Raw genomic sequence first — 20,120 nt, forward strand, 5'->3', positions numbered from 1 at the left:
ACTTATTCAACTGGAAAAGTAGAGTTTCATAGCTTATTACAAAGATGCATTTACCAAATTAAAGTTTTGGCAATACGTCATTGTATTCGACTTCCTAAGTCATTTAACAATGTCAATACGTCACCACTGGTTTCTTTACTCTTTTCTTTCTCTAGTTTCACTTTTGCTGATGTGTTGGTCAAATTTAAGTTCTACTTTGATTTGTGCAGCATTTCAGAATAATTTCGCATAATTTACTACACAGAACTAACTCTACTTTTTTAGTGCTACCACTGTGCATTTTTTGTTTTTTAAATCGACCATTATTTATCTATTTTTACAGAAACGAAACATATCAAAATACGCTGACAATTTTTAAATTTAGACAAATTTTTATACTTTGTCCTAATAACCGAAGTTGAAAATGTTTTATGAATTGGTTCTAGAGGATTCAAAACCTAATACTTGTTAAAATTTTCAAAATTTTCACTATTTTAAATTTTTCGATTTGAACGAAGAAAATTCTATTTCAGTTTTCTAAAATAAAATAGATTTTTTACTTCGGTTTTGTATGTACCTAAGATAAATAAGTTTATTTAATTTAAAAAATTGAAACATTTTTAATAATTTCTCTGCACTATATAGTCTCGGGTGTCACCAAACTGAGACAAAATGTGATTTATGCCTCGATTTTCTATTTAACCGAGGCATAATAATTTCTATTTAACCGAGGCATAATAAAAGTTATCTTTGCCATAATTATTAAAGTAATTTTAATAAAATTTAATCAACTAAATACATTTAGTAACTAAAAAGTTACATTAGAAATTCACTTGATTAAAATTTTAAACAATAAATATACATATAAAAAATGTATTATTTTTTCAATTCATGCTTTTTTGTCGTAATAATAAATAGTTCAATCAAGGCCTCTCAGATTTTATGAAGAAGTGAACTTTATATCTAACTCAATCGTACAAACCAAATTATAAGATGAGATTTACATCTATTTATATGTTATAAAATTGTTTTATCTCTAGTCAAGGTGAAATTTTTAACAAATTTAGAAGTATAATAATTTTATGTTTTTTTATATAAAATAGTGTCATGATATTTTTCTTGAGTTGTGTTATGATGATATTTGATTGCCTGTGATTGTATTATAAAACCATTGTATTATAAAACCATTTGACATGATTGGTGAGATATACGATCATAATATATATATATATATATATATATATATATATATATATATATATATAAAAGCTTTTGTAAGATAATTGAAAATTTTGTCATATTAATTATTAGTACACATGTGATATAGAGTTTGTTTGGTGAGATATTTTATTTTTGCAGTGTCAAACTAAAGGTGATGGGATAAAGAGAATAAAGAGAAGTTTTGTGTTACAAAAGCTAATAACATTGGCCAATATTCACGTGGAGTTTTGGAATAAATTCCAATTTATCTAATAATAATAATAGCATATTCACTGATTTATGTTCCAAATGTTACTCTTACTCCTTTTATATTGGACCATAATTATAACAAATAACATCGTTGAGCATAACATTTTTTTTTCTCAACAAAGAAAAAAAAATTACTAAAAAGGGAATTCTCTCTTTTGATAACTATTTTTTAAAACTTAAGTAGCTACTCATAAAAAAAAACATATACAATAGACAAATTACTTACAATAAAATTATTAAAATAATTATTTTTATTATTTTTTTATAAAAAACAATTTAATAACATTTTTTATAATTATTACAATAATATCTTTTTTGCTATAATGAAGTAAAATGGTAAGGTAGTTTATTTTAGGATAAAAAATGGTTTAAGTTTAAATAAATACTAACTTAAAGGTAACACTACAAGAACATCATTGATTAGAGACCAATTTTAATGATAAAAAATAGTTAATCAGTACAATGACAAATTTATATATCAATTTATAAAATTAAAATTTATTAGTTATTAAAATAGTCACTATTATAAATAAAAAATTATAATTTGTCACTAATTAATTAGAGATCAATTTAAAATTTAAGTCATTTTGGTAGTCAAAATCTAAGTATTTATTTTTTAGTGACCAATTTCTTCTGATAACTAAAACCGTGGTAGTTAATTTTAAAGAACAATTTAGTAATCAATTATAATTTTTAAAATAATAAATATTTCAGTAACCAATAATTTATAATTTTATAAATTAGTTTCTAAATTAATTATTGATCATTATTGATCAATATTAAAAAGTTTTCTTGTAGTGTAAAAACGGTGAAAATTTATATACACTAAAAACATAATTTTTTTATTTATAACTATTAATAAAGGGAATTCATTCTTATAATAGTAATAGTTTTTGTAACTTACCATAAGAAATTTTCATTCTATCGATAAAATTTTATAAACAAAAAAAATCATCAGCACAATAGAGTTTATAGACGTGTTATAGAATTTTAATTATTGACAAAAATATTTTTTATAATATATTCATTGATAAGGTGTACCAAAAATCTATTAATAATTTAAAATTTTTATTATCAACAAATATTTAAAAACTTTATATATATATATATATATATATATATATATATATATATATATATATATATATTACGTAATACATTATAGATATTATGCGATGGGCAAAATAACTATTATGCGAACAAGAAGAAAAATATACAAATATTTTATTTCGTTTCTATACCAAATAAAAAATATTATATATTATTTATATTCATATCTATACTTATGGAAATTTTATGTTAAAACGAATATATTTCATACAATATTCATTAATATTCATTAGAATATTATTATTTTTTATCTCTAAGTTGATGTATTCAGACATGTTGTATATGTTTTAGGAGTGTGTGATATAAAAAAAATTAATAATTAATTATTTTCTAAGTTATAATTATGAATTATAAAATTTACCTTTATTTAATTATTTTTGAAATACTATTAATTTCTTAAATTTTGAAAATTATGGAACATAAATGATTTTGTATAAAAATGATGTTAACGTCTTCATTTGTAATACTTTCCAATGAATTTTTATAAGCATCACGAAAAATTTATTAAAAGAATAAAAAAATATATAAAGAGCACATGAAACTCTTGATAAAAAATTACAAAGTATGCAACATAAGCAAATTTCAAAGTTCATTAAAAACTAGAAAGACAATAACAAAAACATAGTATACTAGGATAAAATAAAAGAGAAAGAAATTACCTTGTATTTAAAAGGCAAAGAATAATTGAAGTTGAACAATAATAGTATATCATGATGACAAAAAGCCAAAAGTAAATTAAAAACAATAAAATTTCAGAATATTTACATTGACATGTCACTACGTCATTTATAGAAATAAGAAAAACAAAAATAAAATTTTGAACACACACGATTTTGAAAAATTGAAGAAAATATACTAATTAAAATAACAATTATAAATAAGAAAGCTAAAAGTAAATAAATATTACTTTTTGTACACATTATTGATGTATCATAATAATAATTTTTTAATATTGGGGTGGGTTCAACAATTTTTAATTTAATCTAATTAAATTTAATTGAGTGGGGTTAATCGTATTTTTTTTTGTTACTTAGTAACTCAGTACAACTTAATTAAATTTACTTACATTATATTGGATCGAGTTTTACCAATTTTTATTTGTAAATGAACCCAACAAAGTTTAATAGGGATAGATTAAATTATGAGCTTAGTAATTTTAAAGGATAATTTTTAATTAAGAAAAAATTACATCAAAATAAATAGTTACTCGGGTACTTAACTATTACAAGGTAATTATAAAGAATAAATTACAATATTAATACATATATGTAAATACTCACATGTAAAATATAAAAAAGTATATAATAAAATTATTAGAATAGTTTTTTATTCTAAAACCATTGACTCAAAATTCATGAATGTATTAGCCACCAAATTCTAATTGGGCCAAACAAATAAAATTAAAACCAGCTTAATAGTTTGACCGAAGTCCACAGAGTGCAATTTGGTTTTGTTAAGTCGACCCATTTAAGCTCCTATATTAAATTTATTTTTAAAAACGAAAATGTTTTTTTTTTAATTTTTCTATTGAAATAAATTTTCAAGTGAATAAGTAACACCCATTTTTTTTGTAACTTATAGTGAAAAATACTGCAAGTTAAAATTTAGAGGCAAATAAAAGTATTATTAAAATATTGCAAAATATGAATAGATGATAACAAAGTTTTAAAATCAAGCCTTCAAAATAATAAAATATAAGTAATTTGAAAAGCTGTTTTCTTTAACGTAAGTAAAAACATTGGCAATGTACAAATGTATATACATTTAGTATTCTTGATGTAATTATTATTTGATATCTTTTATGTTTTTAACTTTAATAATGTTAATTTTACTTACATTTTGCAGAAGTCGTACATATGTTAATTTCTATAATTCTATATTTCTATAAAAAAAAATGAAATAGCTTTAAGTTTATTCTATAATACTAATGATAAATGATAAATATAATTATATTAAAATAAAAAACCTACAAGACTGAAATTGTGCAATTTAAAAAGGTACTAATAGTATTAACTCGCACATAATCATAATCCACCATACTTCCACTTACACACTCCTTCACTGTTTTCAATCGTTCCGTTGTCTTGAAAGTGCGTTAAAGATTTTCTTGATAGAGAGTGAAAGGAAGAAGGTGAAGACAGAGTGTGATTGGTTTTCTTGCATTTGGATATGGGTTGTGTTCTCTCTTGCCTTCATGGATTAACAACCATGTGGGAATCTCAGGACAACACAGGTCATAACTATTTTTCTATCTTTTCTTTCTTTTTCTCGGAAACTATTGCTTTCTTTCATCTTATGTATTATTCGTCAGATATGTGTTTCTTCCTGTGCTTCAGAACTCAAATCTTTTTGATGAATTTCGATCTTGAGGCACAAGAAACAAGAATGACACAAGTTGAATGTTTTCCTCACTCTCTTTCTTTCTGATAATCTTTATCTCAAGTACAAGTTAAATGCTAAGTTTGCTGAGATGAAATCGCACATTAACTGATTGTGGTTCAATATGCACACCCTCTTAATGCACTTTTGCAGCATCAACTTGTCTACAACTTTTCAATTGTATAATTTCTTCAGCATATCTATATTTTTCTCTGCTTATGCCTTATTATTTAATCAGATACAAGAACAAGACCAGAGAGTTGGAGTCCAAATGGCATCAAACGTGCAAAAGTATTTTCATTCAAAGATCTTGCAACTGCTACAAAGGATTTCAGGTCAAAACTTCTTTTAGGTAGAGGGGGCTTTGGGAGTGTCTACAAAGGTCAACTCAAGAACGGCCAAGTAATAATAATAAAGATCTTGATTTATCAGTTTCAGCTTCGAGTGATGCTGTGTGTGTTCCCATCTCTAATCCCTCCATGCATTGCATTTCAGGATGTTGCTGTGAGAGTGCTTGACAAAAATACCCAACAACGAGACGAAGACTTTGTCGCCGAGGTTGAGATGCTGTCTCCCTTGCATCACCAAAATCTTGTGACACTGATTGGTTACTGTTGCGAACCTGATCATTGGCTACTTGTTTACGAGTATATGCCATTGGGGTCCTTGGAGAATCATTTATTCGGTTAGAGATTGTATATTCTACGCATATTCATTTTAGTTTTCCCTAAGGTTTGGTTATTGATGATTGCGTTTTTGTGCAGATCTTCATCCTAGCAGGGAACCCCTTGACTGGAACACAAGGATGAAGATAGCAAGTGGTGTGGCAAAGGGATTAGAGTATTTGCATATTTTGGGAGACCGTCCTGCGATATTTGGAGACTTCAAATCATCGAACATCCTCCTGGGCGAGGGTTATCATCCCAAGTTGTCTGATATTAGGATGGCAAATTTTGGTCGCCTTTGTAATAGCAGTGATGCTTCAACATCTGTGGGAACATATGGTTACTGTGCTCCAGAATATGTGGTCACCGGCCACCTAACTCCGGAATGTAATGTCTACGCTTTCGGAATGGTCCTTCTGGAGCTCATTTCGGGGGTCAAGGCCATTGATAAGAGTCGTTCCCCTGAACCCTACCATAAGTGGGTGAGTTCTTGATCACCACCTTGTAAAAACTTGATTTTGTTTTTTTTTTTTTGATTATGATATTTGATCTAACTCTGTGTTGGCGGTGTTTTGGAAGGCACAACCTATTTTCAAGGACAGCAGTGAGTTGTATAGATTGGTGGACCCTCTACTTGACGGGTCTTATCCAGTGGCATGGCTTCATGGGGTGATTGGTGTTGCAGATATGTGTTTGCATGAAGATGCTGATAGAAGGCCTGTGATACGGGAAGTGGTTTCCGCTTTAACGTACCTGGAATCAGAGTATAATGACCCAGAAAAGCAGTGCAACAGAAGGGGTTCAAAGCCACCCACATTCTTCTACTCATCTCTTCGCATAAAAGAAAGTGGATTGGAAAAAGAACAGAAGAAACAGGAATTTCAGGGAGGCATTTGTCGTTATGCTGCAGATACTGGAAAGCGAATTGTTAGGATCCACAACAGAATGAGGCCGTTTTAATGCAAACATCCTAGAGAATCTCAATTTAATAAAATTGTACACCAGCTTCTAATTTTTGCCTGAATATCATTCTTGTGACACTGAATTTGTACAATCTCTGGTGTATGTTAGAGTGGAGTTTTAGTAAATTGCTCCCTTTTTTAGTCAAATCTATCAAAATCGAGAATTTTTCAACACGATTTTTTTTTTGGTGTTCTATTATTAATTTCTTAACAAAGTCGCATCAAATAGACATGATTTAACTTTTTTATGTTTTTTATATTAATTTTTTACAGATAAACATTTTTTTTATTTCAAAAGTTACTTTAAATGCTCGATTAATAAATTAAAATCTAAATATTCAAATATCACCCTATATTTTTAAAAATATTATTAGAAATTTTTAATTTTAATTTATTAATCAAACTACTAAGTATCTCAAAATAAAAAAAAATATCGACATCTTAAAATTTTACATATATAATTATAAAAATAAAATTATCCAAAAAGTTTAAAATAAAAATACTTGTATATAGAATTACAAAACCATAAATTTCATAGAGTAAAAGAAATTTAAAATAGCATTTTTAATTCAATATCAAAAAAATGTCAATAAAAATATATTAAAACACGAAAAAAAAAGACGAAAGCAGAAAAGTTAGAAGTAGTCTTTAATATGTAGTATGACTTCTGCAAAAAAATAAAATATATTTGAAAAAGAAATACTTTGATGCAATCCAACCTCAATCATACACAAAAAAGAATGAGATACGGAATTATATTTCAACTATTCTTTTTTGTTAATGTATATAATGATTATTTTTTATTATCAACATCAATGTTCAAGGAGAAATCTTTCAAACAATATTAATATAATTATTTTTTTTGTATGTCAACTGGAAAAGAAAATGAGTCAACATGAATAGGAAAGCAAAGAAAAAAAACTCAGCAAAATTAACTGAAAAAAACAACCAACATTTTTTAAAATTAGTAACAATTGTATTTAAATAATTTTTTCATTCAGTAATAATTAAAATACTTTATTTATGAGAAAAATAAATAATTTAATAATTAATAGAAAGGATAGATATGTTAATCAGTACAAAAATTTGAAATATAAGCATATGATTACAAATATATTAAAATATCGATCTTTAATTTGCTCGGTACTGACTGATTTATTATACCCAAGAAAGATTCCCAAATTAAACGACGAGATAGAAACTGAATTGAATAACTAGGATTCTGAAATAATTACAAATGTATGAGCTATTGATATTTTCTAATACAAATGGTGAAGATGAAAGCAAACTGAAGTGGACTATAACTAAAGCGATCAAATGATGGATGCTCCATTAGATTTCCAAATCTAGTAGACTAGTCACTGGAACACAAGCAAAAGTAGAGCTAAAGTAATTTCAAGTTCAGGACTCGTAAATAAAACGGGCATCTAAATCTATCGGTTGGTGTTAGTAAATTTACAAAGTAGCACTGGTGTTGGGAAGTCTCACCAGGCAATCACCTAAAATGTCATCATATATCAGTCCCTTCACCCAATACGCCCATTTATTTTTTCTTCTTCCCCTGCCACAATACCATACAGTGAGCAACTAGAAAATTGCAATGATGATGAAATATAAAAGGAAAGAAATAGGAATATACCGAGCTTAAATAGTCATCCATCGTTAACTGTTTCCTCTTCTTCAAAGAGGGACTCTCGTTCTGTCTAGACATGGAACGCTTCGACGGGGTCATGCTCTGCAATGTTCGTCAAACTTGGTTACAACAACACTTGACATAAACGTGATTGAAGTAACTCCAATAAGTTTAAAATACAAACCTTAGCCGCCAGTTTCTTCTCTTTACGAGCTTGCCTCTCCCTCTCATCATATTCTTGATTTTCCTTCTCCACCAGTCGAATGAGAGTGTCACACCTCCTTGTAAGTTCTTGTGTTGTGCGAGACTTCACAAACCAATCAAAACGAAATAAGGGAGACATACGAAAAGCTGCCTTCAACTCATCCCAATTACCATAGCCAAGTTTGTGAATCATGCATATCTGCAATTTTTATAGTGTCACAGATAACGCGATATTATGTTAGGTGAACACCAGATAAGGATATAAACAGAAACGAAAGAAAAAAATTTGGGGGAGAAAGCAAAAACATGGTACCATGAATCGATCACATTCTTCGTTGTATAACTTCCCTTTGTTTTGTCCATATTGTATCTTCAATTCTAGCCAAGGATTCTTATAGCGGTCCAACTTCTTCCCAATGGCTTTCATGATTTCATCTTTCCGGGTTATTCTCGCCTCACCTCTTTCAATGTTTTTAATAATTCTATCATAATCTACATACAATGGGTAAATAACAAATCAGACAAACCCCTGACATTTTAATGGGAAACTAAATTCAAGCTTCACTTGGCAATCTAACACGCAATAGACACTTCATATTTTAGTGGGAAACCATACGCGGGCCCATATAACAAACCCGTAGTCATTTAGTGAGAAACTTGAATGTAACTGTCGCATTGGATAAACTTACCATTTAATTCCCTGTATCTTTCTCTGAAAACTTTTGCATATCTTTCAACCTCCTCTTGCGTTTTTCCTTCCATCTCAGAAGCAATACTTTTTATATCATTTCGGCCATACTTCTCACAGGCCCTAATGAAAGCATTAAAATCCTTCCGGCTCCATGACGAAAATCCCTTTGATCATCAAATACCGAAATCAAAAATGTTTAGCAATAAACAGAAATGTAACAAATCCTAGTTTATGAATAATAAAGCAAATTTGCTCACCTCTTCAAGCAACTGCTCCTTCTCTTCTAACTCTTCAGCAGTTAATGGATCTCCAACCTCTAAAAAAGCCAACACGCATGGCATCATTGAAGTGATAAGGTTAAATTACGTTTCCATCCTAGGGATGCTTAATATTATACTCTACCTTCTAGATTTAAAAATTACAATACATTTTTCCAATGGATGCCATGCCATACAAATTTATGTAAAACGGCCACTTCATTTTAGAGTGATAAACAATTACCCGTATTTCATCTATTAACTTTCTGATACTATTGTAAACTAATTTTGCACACCATTTATCAATTTTGAGATTTTAAAAGACAAAAACGTGTCCTAGAAATAAAAAAATAAAAAAAGCATTAACCTTTAGTCTATTGGATTCTCCAAACTTGGTATCCAAAAGTTCAACGTTTGTTCCTATTGATAAGACCTATGAATCAGAGTGCTGGTAACCTAATGCTTCTGTCATGTCTAATGACAGCAAAGAAACAATACAATTCTATCTACAAATAAGTTCAGTTCACAAATGCTACAAATTTGAATGCCCCTTTCCCAAAAAACCATTCTTACCTAATTTCATAATCCTGTTTTCTTATAAGTAAAAATACTCTTTTTACCCTCTGTCCTGAGACAGACTGTAATGTAGCTACCTAGTTAATTATACACAGATCATAATATGGGAGGAGACAACATTCTGTTGAGTAATTACATACCTTCTGGTTCATCAACATCTATGGAGTCTTTCAACTGATTCTTCTGATGTGTTTGCTGAAATTTTTGAAGTAATGTAAGCACTAGTTATACACACGCTGAAAGAGCTAAACTTAGACTTGTCTAATCAGTAAGGTTAGGTTACGCACCATGAGGTAACGAACTTCCTTTTCATACAGCTCACTCAGCCTTTGTGTGTTGAAAAACTGGAAATCATGCCTGCAGGAAACAGAATTGAGAACTCAGTTCAAATAAAAGCACTATACCTAAAAAATATAGGAAAGGCTTTTTGTGAGAAGCTTACAATTGAGGCATCCTAGGTATGCGTGGCTCTTTAGGTTTAGTTGGAGCACCTTGGCGCATTGTTTGCTTGAAATAATCAGACTCTGAATAACTAAAGCCATACCCCCAAAATAAATAAATTTATCAATCAGAGTGACAACAAAAAATCATTGACTCAATATACAGAATGAAAGGTAATATTTACTTGCGCTTCCGTTCTCTTCTTGGTGGCTCAACCCAGTTTTCACTCACAATTTTTTTAAAATCAAATTTGTTTTCATCCTGCAATTAAGGAAAAATAGTACATCCAGAGGTTGGTTAAAAAAAACATGATAAAGGCAACATGGTTGATGCAAAAAACATGGTTCATATTGAGCAAAGATAAAATGTCGACTTACCTTCTCATCATCAAAATCATACAACTCAGCAGCTACAAAATGAAAATATAAAACATCAGTAATTTCAAATTTCATAAAAGCAATATTAACTAGCTAAACAGGAATAAAAAAACTGCGTGTATGCACATTCTAACTGTTGTAGCTTTTATGTTTCTACAACAGAAACTAACATACAAAACAAGGAACATGAAATTAACTACTTCATTATTCAATCACAAGGATAAGATTTCAAAGGGATCAACCACACAATAAAAATGGTGAAAAGCACTTATTTTTTCGCTTAAATGATGTCTACAAAAGTGCAGAACAAAGCACAAAACCTATGGGTTAACAGGAATTCAAAAAAGAAAACTTAAATATGATAGGTAGAAAGGTTACATACTGTCATCCATCTTAAATTTGATAGCATCTTCCGTAAATTTTTTCATCTTAGCATCAAGCTCAGCTGTTGCTTCCTCTCCTTTAGCTATAATTCTGTCAATATCTTCGTCTGTAATAGTACTGTCCTTGGAACTAAACACCATTTCAGCACCAAATCTAACCATTTGAAGCAACTCGTCTTTATTTACAGCTGCACACATAAACAGAATGTACCACTTTATATAATCCGTAAATCTTGGAACAAAAAATAAAACATTCCTGAGAAGCCTTACTCTTCTGTTCAGCTAATCGGCCTTGCTGAATCACCAGAGCATCAAGTGCAAGCTTTTTGTAAGCTCTTTCAATGACTTTTTCCTCAATCGTATACTGAATGCAATTAACATGATATAAGGAGGCATCGACAGATAGATAGTAAAATCCATGAAGCCAAATCAAACACATCTTGAATATCTTCATAATTTCTAGGTTACATATTTTTCAACATCTTTCACACTTTTTTGCCAATACAATATTATACGATGATTGGTAGTATTTTATTGTATCTACAATTGCTTAGTTATGAAGCTTGGTGTCTTTAATCTAATTTAGCATTTCTAATTTATGTTGAAAAGAGACATTAATTTTATCCCTTGAAGTAGCAACTTAAGAGCAAGAAACTAACAACTTTCAAAATTATTTTGTACCCACAGCCAAGTGAAATCCCATTTCTGTGTCTAGTGCTAGTATCAGTGATTTCAAGACAAAAAGTTAACTAATGAACAGAATAATAAAGTAAAAAATTCAAAACCTCAGTGCAAAATCGAAAAACTTGAACTTCTTTTTTTTGGCCAATTCTATGAGCACGATCCTGAGCTTGCAGATCAACTTGAGGGTTCCTGTTATAAACCCAACAATTATCAACAAACATTTAGTCTTGATCTAAAGGGTACTATTGCAAATCAAAAGGCTGCTGGCACAATCAATTAGAATACTCACCAGTCGCTGTCATAAAGAATGACAACATCAGCAGTAGCAAGATTAATGCCAAGTCCTCCTGCCCGAGTAGATAACAGGAAGACAAATTTTTCACTTCCTGGTTTGTTGAAATTCTCAATGGAAGCATCCCGATCCTCTCCACCAGTATTACCATCTATGCGACAATATTGGTATCCACGAAACATAAGATAATCTTCAAGTATGTCTAGCAGCCTAGTCATCTGGAGAAGAGCCCGGTATTAAGCAAAAATGAAACAAATACACCAGGTTGAATAAAGTAGTAGTCATAGCAAGTAATCATAAGAATCTCTTTCTTGCAAGGAACTGACCTGTGAAAATATAAGGACCCTAGAATCACGCTCTTTTAGTTTTGGAAGTAACTTATCCAGAAGAACCATCTTGCCTGCAAGTGAAATATAATTTGTAAAGTGACATTATCTCATCTAATTGATCAGCCAAAGAGAGACTTTAAAGTACTCTTAAAGAAAACAAAGTTTACCAGCATTTGTGATGAGATGGTCTCCTGTTGTAAAGGGAGGACCAGGTTCAGCACCTTGAAAGAGATACGGGTGATTACAACATTTTCGTAGTTGCATCGCTATATTTAGGAGACGTTTCCGTTCTCCACCTGCATTGACCACCTCCAGATCCTTCTGAAGTAATGCCTTATAATACTGTTTTTGCATTTGTGACATGCCTACCTTGAGAATGGTTTCCTTTTTTGGTGGTAACCCTTTCTCAACATCTGATTTCAACCTTCGAAGGAGAAATGGACGGAGGACCTTAATCATACACAACAAAAAACATCAGTATTATTGTCATGTTATCATAATAGCCCCTTAAAAATAGAAGGTTAAAGGCTTACCTTGTGCAGTTGTTGAACAACTTCTTGTTCATCATTTTCACCAGAGATTTGAAACCATTCATCAAAAGTTTCAGCAGAACTAAATATTTCAGGTAAAAGAAAGTTGAGAAGAGCCCAGAGTTCATGAAGATTATTCTGGAACATAAAAAAGAAATGAATGACATTACTTTCTCAAGTGAATTTACATCATTAACTGTAAACAATGAAAGAAAATTAAGATTCAGATTTAAAACAAGCCAGACCTCAAAACCAATATTTATAACATATAAAGGATCTGTTTGGTGAAACTTCTTTAAAAGGACTTCCAGAAGAAAAAAATGAAATGAATTCTCATAACTAAAATTTACTTATGCACAAACTAAAATAAGTTTTTAGAGGATATATGAAAGAGCTTCTACAAAATTAACTTCCGCATAAGCTAATTTTAGCTAATGAATAAGCTTACTTCTTTTCTAATTTTTTTTCTACAATAAATCCTTTTGGAAAAGTTAATCCAAAGAAGGCCAATGTATGGCTTGAAACATAAAGCCTTAAAATAAAACAAACTAGCAATTAAAAGACTACCAGTTTAACTAAAGTTATAATTTACTCAACGCTTTAATTTACACAACCATATTACGAACATAGATAAAAAACTACCGATGCACGTGAGATACAAAATTTGCCAATAGACCAAATACTAAGCAGTACAGACAATTGTTGTTAATTCTAACAAAAGCATTGTTTCACAACAAAGGGTCTGAAATCTACAAAAAAAAAGGAAGAAATAACAAATATGTAATGGGGGAAAATTCAGCTCTTTCCATCAAACCAAAAAAATCGAAGAAAATAAAAGAATGACAAATCAGAAACTAAACAACTCAGCCCACCATCTATTAGAAAACAGATAGGACGATCTCTTTCAATTGAGGATTTGTTAGCCTCATACCTATTGATAGTACTTCAATTATATGAAAGAATTGGCATGGTGACATTTCTATTCCAAGAAATCAATAAATTAAATACAAAGTGTTATAATAATAATAATAAAGATAACAAAAGAGTGTATTTCATTCTTTTAGCATTAGACACATGGTTCAAATGAGGTCACTATATTGTCATAAATTATGTATAGACTGTTCTTAATGGCTTCACTTCTCCGTTTTCCCCAGTCTCTCTCTGCCTTCAGTGATTAGGCTATCCTCCATCTGGTCCACTTTCCTTATTGGGGGCTACTGCAGATCTTATCCAACATGGTGACACCACCCAAGGCAATTTTGAACTATCTTTTCTACAAAGGGTTGCTGTTCCAGCTGTTATCTCTGAAGTATTCATTCCTAATCCTATTTAAACTGGCATATCAACTCACCCAACACAATTTTCATCTTTTCCAAAACACGTTAGAATTATAATCACAGCAAACTATACCTGTAGTGGTGTGCCAGTAATGAGAAGACGATAGTTTGTGTTGTATAATCTCATTGTTTTTGACAGGAGAGAATTCTCGTTCTTGATTCGATGTGCCTCATCAATAATAATGTAGCGCCAACTAAATCGCCGTAGGGCAGACTTCTCCTTGATTACCATTTCAAAACTTGTAACACACACATCAAACTTACCAGCAACGAGTAACTCTTCTCTTATGTGCTTCTGCAATTATTTAAACCATCAAACAGAAGTGTCGGAAGAAAACATTGATTGTAATTTTAAGCAAATAATTTGGTCCAGCAAAGCTGGTCTCACCCTTTCATCAGGATTGCCAAGGAACTTTATAGCACGTAAAACAGGGCAGAAGCGACGAATTTCATTCATCCAATTTCCAAGAGTAGATTTTGGAGCAACCACCATATGAGGCCCTGTTATTCCTCTGAACTCGTGTAAGTAGCCCAACAAAGATATAGTTTGCAAGGTTTTTCCAAGCCCCTGCAAAACAATATATTTATTCATATTACATCATAGCTTTTATTAAACCTTGTCATCTTATCAAAATACACATCACAAGGCAGTTATTTAAATGAGATTCATCCGAGACAAGAGTCTTCTACCTACCATTTCATCTGCTAGAATTCCATTTATACCATTCTCATACAATCGTATTAGCCAGTTTAGACCAGCAAGTTGGTAATCCCTCATCTTCCCTTGGATACCTGTTGAACAAACAAGCCATGTCAAATTAGAGCGACGAAAAGCTTCTAGAACATTCGATGTGAATACACAGAATCAACACACAAGACAAACCAAACCCAAAATATAAAAACCATGGGCAGTACTAGACAGCCACACTCAAGAATCCAATTAAATGGAAGAAAATACACAAAGTTTAAAAAAAAAATTAGTTTGTTGGCTGTGTTCAATTTAGAACTCAAGCATCCATGTGCATAAAAACCAGCTAACCAGAAATTATGTCTTCAACCACTGGAAAAAATAGAACTCGCATAAATTATTTTGTAAACCAATGCATCCTTAACAAGTACTATTTATCACAGAAAGCTGCATCCCAATGTTCTTCCACGCAATCAAATGATATATGTAGACAGAAAGAGGAAAGAAGGGAAGGAAGCACAAGCATAACAGCAAATGCGAAAAACTATTATAATAGAATGATGTGCCCATGCAAGTATGCACGTCAAGTAAAGAATGCTTACATGAAGGTTGAGACACCAGCCGGGTGTTTGCTAAACCATCTTCTTCCCCTTTCAGGTATTCTTCATCTTCCTCTTCTTCGGTGACCTTTGATGCATGGCGACCCCTTAAATAGACAGTGATTCAATGCAGTGAGTTGTTTTAAATACACAACCACTTATTGTTTTCCACCTTATCAACTACCACTAGAAATTGAGACGCAAAAGCCATCATTCATCTATTATTGTGATTACTTACTCTCACTTGGTAACATTTTTCAACTATTTAGATAACATGGTAAGGCATAAAATACAACTCCTCTTTCAAAGTATAGGATATTCAGGACATTTCAGAAAGTACCTTCCTTTTGTCTTCTTTTGAGAAGATTGATCACCCTTAGCAAAATGGGCAAACAGTTCAGTTTGCTGGAGGAGATACTTCAATCGGCCCTTTCCTCTATTATTCTACATCAGACATAACAGTATATGACGATAGTTCAGTTAAAAAGGCAAACTAACTACATAATATAAAATTAAATTAAATAGCATCTCTGTAATTTAAAGTGAATAAGCAATACACACCATGTCAGCATCAATGGTCGCGTTTTGAGCATCCAATATCTCCTGAACCTTCTGTTTCTTCAACTGTTGCATTTTTTTCAATCTGGCCTTCTCGCGCTTGCTAACTTCAGAATCAACATTACTCTCATCCTACAACCACCAAACAGTTAAGAAAAACACAACACAAAATGAAAACCACACTTCAAGGAACAGACACAGTGAAAAAGACAAAACCCAGGTGGCAAACAAAAACAAGAATATGCAGCTCAGAAAGCGAAATCCAAAGGAGTAGCAAACGGAAAAGATGTAAAGGCAGTGAATAAATTTAGCGCAAAAGTAAACACGAAAATGCAGTACACAAGACAAAATCGGAGAACGCCCGCAGATGAAAATACAGAGATTAGGATTAGAAATCACCTGTTTGTTATCATCGTCGTCATCGGCGGCTTCGTCCGGAGAGTTATCGTCGTCGTCGGAGCTTGCAGATTGCGCCACCGCTTCAAGTTCCTCGTCGTCGTCTTCGATCTGGTGGTTGTCGGCGGCGACTTCCTCCTCCTCCTCTTCATCGGAGGTTGAGTCGTTGGAAACCTGCGTCTTGGAGGGCCTCCCCATTGGTACCTTTTTTGAGATCAAGGGTTTTTTCAAGGAGAGTGTTGTGAGTAGAGAGAGAAAGCGAGCCAATACTTATTTTAAAGCGTGTTGAGAAAAAAAAAAATATGTAGGTTAGGTGATCAAAGGCCCTTGTGACCGTAAGATTTCAATAGTGTGATCTGCGGCTCCAAGAAAGTGGAAGCGAACCGAATATTTCGCGCCAATAATGGGATTCGGGAAACGTAATTTTCCCGCTTGCACACATGGAGTTGGGCAGGTTTGGGCCATGCCTTTTCTTTCTGGGCTTTTCTCGGCCCAACTTCAAAAATATATTGTGGTTCTTCTGCTGTTCATACTGAATTACAAATTACACATTAAATTATAATTTTGTATTTTACTTTTCTGTATTTTTTTTTTTACTTTTCCCCTGAGATTATTGCTCCTACTTCTAAAAGCCAATAATTTCATTCAAATTTTAATTTTAAAAATGCTTGCCTTTTTATATTTTAGTTAATTAATTCTTTTACAGTAATTAGCAAAAACACATACGTGTGTATGTTTGTTCGCATTTTTAATTTTAATTTTTATAAACATTAAGATTAATGATATTTTCTTTTAAAATATTTATAATAAATTTTAAAATAGTTATTAAATAATATAATTGTTAAAAAAGGAGTTTTTATAATAAATTTTAAAATAGTTGTTAAAGAAAAATAATTGTTACAAAATAATTGTTTAAAATAACGGTCAAAATAAAATATATTTAAAAAAACTGTTGTTAGATAGAATAATTGTTAAAAATATAGTTTTATATAATAAGTTTTAAAATAATTGTTAAATAAAATAATGGTTAAAAAAATAATTTTTTAAATAATGGTCAAAATAAAATAGATTTAAAAGAAATGTTAAAAATAAACTAATTATAAAATAATAATTAAGAGTCAAATTGAAAAATGAAAAATTGACAGAGGAAATTTTCTTTATATATTGTTATAATTGTTATAGGTAATATATGTAATGCAGAAAAATCATAAAAGTTTTATAATTTTTACAATATAACTACTAGATTTTGTTTCTCGTAAAAATGGGCAATGGTAATCAATAAGTAATACACGAAGTGAATTCACTCTGAACTGATGAAAACAAATCATCTTATAATATTTTACTTCCTTACTTTACTTCTATATTACTTGAATATTTTACTTCCAAATGTTGCTCACACTCTCAATATTCTTAGGTTTGTTTACTTAAGAAGTCATTTATTTTTGCTAAACTTTTATTTATTATTGGGACAAATAAAAGAAAAACACTGCTTTTACAAGAGTATATACAATTTTTTGTTTGGTAATGAAATCTGGATAGCTTCAAAATTTATGAGAATAAATTGACTAACGAACCGATTAAAAATCATGCACAAAATCGGTTTAACCTGGTGATACCAAAATTTTAGCTTTTTATTTTTCAATTTAATCTAAAATAGTTTTAAAGTGAAAACTATGCTTAATGGAATTTATAAGTTGACATCAACTATTACTTTGTAATAAAGCATGTAACTCAGTTATTTATATTAAACAATATTTTTTTTATCTTATTTTCGTGTAATCGTGTAATGTTATACTATATTGATTTATTTTGTATATGTATCGTAATGGTCACTAATATATTTTACTAATTTAATATAATTATAACTATATATTTATATTTATTTTGATCGTTAAGACTTTAATTTAACTTTTGGTGCCATAAAATTACTATATTATATTTGGTTAAAATTATATGCTATGTCAGTATTAGTATTTAATTAAAATAAGTGATTAACGCTTTGAGCAATTCAACTGTTGGTTGAGTTTTGAAAACATTGATTAAACCAACAACTAACTATAGGTTTTCTATTGAGTTTAATTTCTGGGAATCACATTATACAAAGCATTTGTTTTCTTATGAATCGACAATAGTTGTAAGCAAATTATTTTATGAAATAACTATTTTTGAAGGTATAAAGTGAATGGAAGATGAATAGAAGAATGTGGCAAATAGTAATTGTTGTGGAGTGTATAATATAATAATAGTATAATGTTGGGAGAGGACAGAGGAAAGGAAAATCATATGCAAGACGAACACAAAATGAACAAAAGCTAATCACCATAGACATGAACAATGGGCACTGTGTTCAAGCTATTTCCAACTTAATCATCGTTAGAAAATGACTAATATGAACAGGAAACACCCTGCACTTGCAATGCAACCACAATAATTAATTCAGGTGATGTAACTCTCATCCCATTTCATCCTTTTCTGCTTGTTCATTCGTGCCTGCAACACAAACATGTTTCGATCAAATTCACGTTGTCACTTCACTAATTAACATTCGAACTCTAGTTAACTACCTGCTCAAAAATTCAGATCTTTCTGTTCACTTTAAGAGGTTGTGGTTGCAACATTTGCAACTTCAGGCTCTTTCTCCTTCACCAGATTCTTCTCCTCGTCTTTTGTTTCTTTAACTTCCTCTTCCTTAACCAAGGTTTCTTCTTTTGTGTCTTTGCTTTGCTCTTCCTTCACCAAATCCTCTCCCTTGACATCCTCTGTCAGGTACAATATTGTCAACAAAATAAATTTCAGAATGATCAGAATCATCCAAGGGGTCATGCATCGTCACAACCAACAAACTTATGAATAAACAGAACAGATAAATTAATTAAAAAATTAATCCAGATAAAAAACAAATATTTCGTGAGATTCATCCTTTAACCTTTCTCATTTTCATCTCCCTTCTGTTCCTTTGGTTGTTGTTCCTCTGGTTGTTGTTCTTCTGGTTGTTGGTGTTCTGGATCCTTTGGTTGTTCCTCTGGTTTTTGTTCCTTTGGTTGTTCTTCTGCAGCAGCAGCAACAGCAACATCCTTCACTTTGTGTTCTTCCTCCTCCTTCAAAGGCTCTTTTGGTTCTTCGACAACGGCAACGGCAACGGCAACGACAGTTTCCTCTGTCTTGTTCTCTTCAGCTTCATGGCTCTTCTCCAATGCCTTATCTTCTTCTACCTTCGCTACCTCAGAATCTTTGTTGGACTCACCAACATCCTTATCTTTGACATTTTCGTCGTTCTTTTCTTCGACTTCCAAATTTACATTTTCAACTTTCACATCGTTGTTTTTGTCCACTGATTTTGCATCGGCTTCCTTGGAACTAACGCTTGATTTCTTGCTGAGGAGGGTGGAGGTGGCAACAACATTGAGCTTAGATTTTCCACAACCCATTTTTTTTTTGGCGATTAATTTGGTTGTGGAAAAAAGAACAAGAACAGAGAGAGAGGAAAATAGAGAAGATTGATGTGGAGATGAATCTGTGTTGGGAGCGATTATTATAGGGAGAAGGTGTTTGTGTTGGTTATGATTTAGCGGTGGAGGAA

The 20,120-nt window shown here is 30.9% G+C and overlaps 3 protein-coding genes across 3 annotated transcripts; 1 reads left to right on the top strand and 2 right to left on the bottom strand.

The window, feature by feature from the left end:
- Positions 1 to 5,487: 5,487 nt before the first annotated feature.
- Positions 5,488 to 6,563, top strand: LOC114175570 (serine/threonine-protein kinase PBL27-like). The gene is made up of 3 exons (XM_028060323.1): positions 5,488 to 5,623; positions 5,703 to 6,085; positions 6,183 to 6,563. Exons 1-3 carry the CDS (start codon positions 5,503 to 5,505, stop codon positions 6,561 to 6,563), a joined length of 885 nt encoding a protein of 294 aa, XP_027916124.1. The 5' UTR covers positions 5,488 to 5,502.
- A 1,176-nt stretch (positions 6,564 to 7,739) lies between these two features.
- LOC114179246 (ISWI chromatin-remodeling complex ATPase CHR11-like) lies at positions 7,740 to 16,821 on the bottom strand. The gene is made up of 25 exons (XM_028065511.1): positions 16,544 to 16,821; positions 16,148 to 16,276; positions 15,927 to 16,030; positions 15,590 to 15,693; positions 14,994 to 15,091; positions 14,688 to 14,867; positions 14,373 to 14,594; positions 12,966 to 13,100; positions 12,600 to 12,882; positions 12,430 to 12,503; positions 12,101 to 12,321; positions 11,913 to 12,000; positions 11,398 to 11,491; positions 11,127 to 11,315; positions 10,745 to 10,776; positions 10,552 to 10,628; positions 10,369 to 10,458; positions 10,214 to 10,283; positions 10,067 to 10,121; positions 9,351 to 9,409; positions 9,092 to 9,257; positions 8,716 to 8,894; positions 8,383 to 8,601; positions 8,205 to 8,300; positions 7,740 to 8,126 (listed from the first exon to the last, which is right to left on the bottom strand). Exons 1-25 carry the CDS (start codon positions 16,736 to 16,738, stop codon positions 8,109 to 8,111), a joined length of 3,177 nt encoding a protein of 1,058 aa, XP_027921312.1. The 5' UTR covers positions 16,739 to 16,821; the 3' UTR covers positions 7,740 to 8,108.
- A 1,930-nt stretch (positions 16,822 to 18,751) lies between these two features.
- Positions 18,752 to 20,120, bottom strand: LOC114179247 (neurofilament medium polypeptide-like). The gene is made up of 3 exons (XM_028065512.1): positions 19,467 to 20,120; positions 19,105 to 19,299; positions 18,752 to 19,030 (listed from the first exon to the last, which is right to left on the bottom strand). The coding sequence occupies exons 1-2, from the start codon at positions 19,966 to 19,968 to the stop codon at positions 19,136 to 19,138; spliced, it is 666 nt and encodes a 221-aa protein (XP_027921313.1). The 5' UTR covers positions 19,969 to 20,120; the 3' UTR covers positions 18,752 to 19,030; positions 19,105 to 19,135.

This window comes from Vigna unguiculata, chromosome 3, assembly GCF_004118075.2.
Source record: "Vigna unguiculata cultivar IT97K-499-35 chromosome 3, ASM411807v1, whole genome shotgun sequence".
Lineage (NCBI taxonomy): Eukaryota > Viridiplantae > Streptophyta > Magnoliopsida > Fabales > Fabaceae > Vigna > Vigna unguiculata.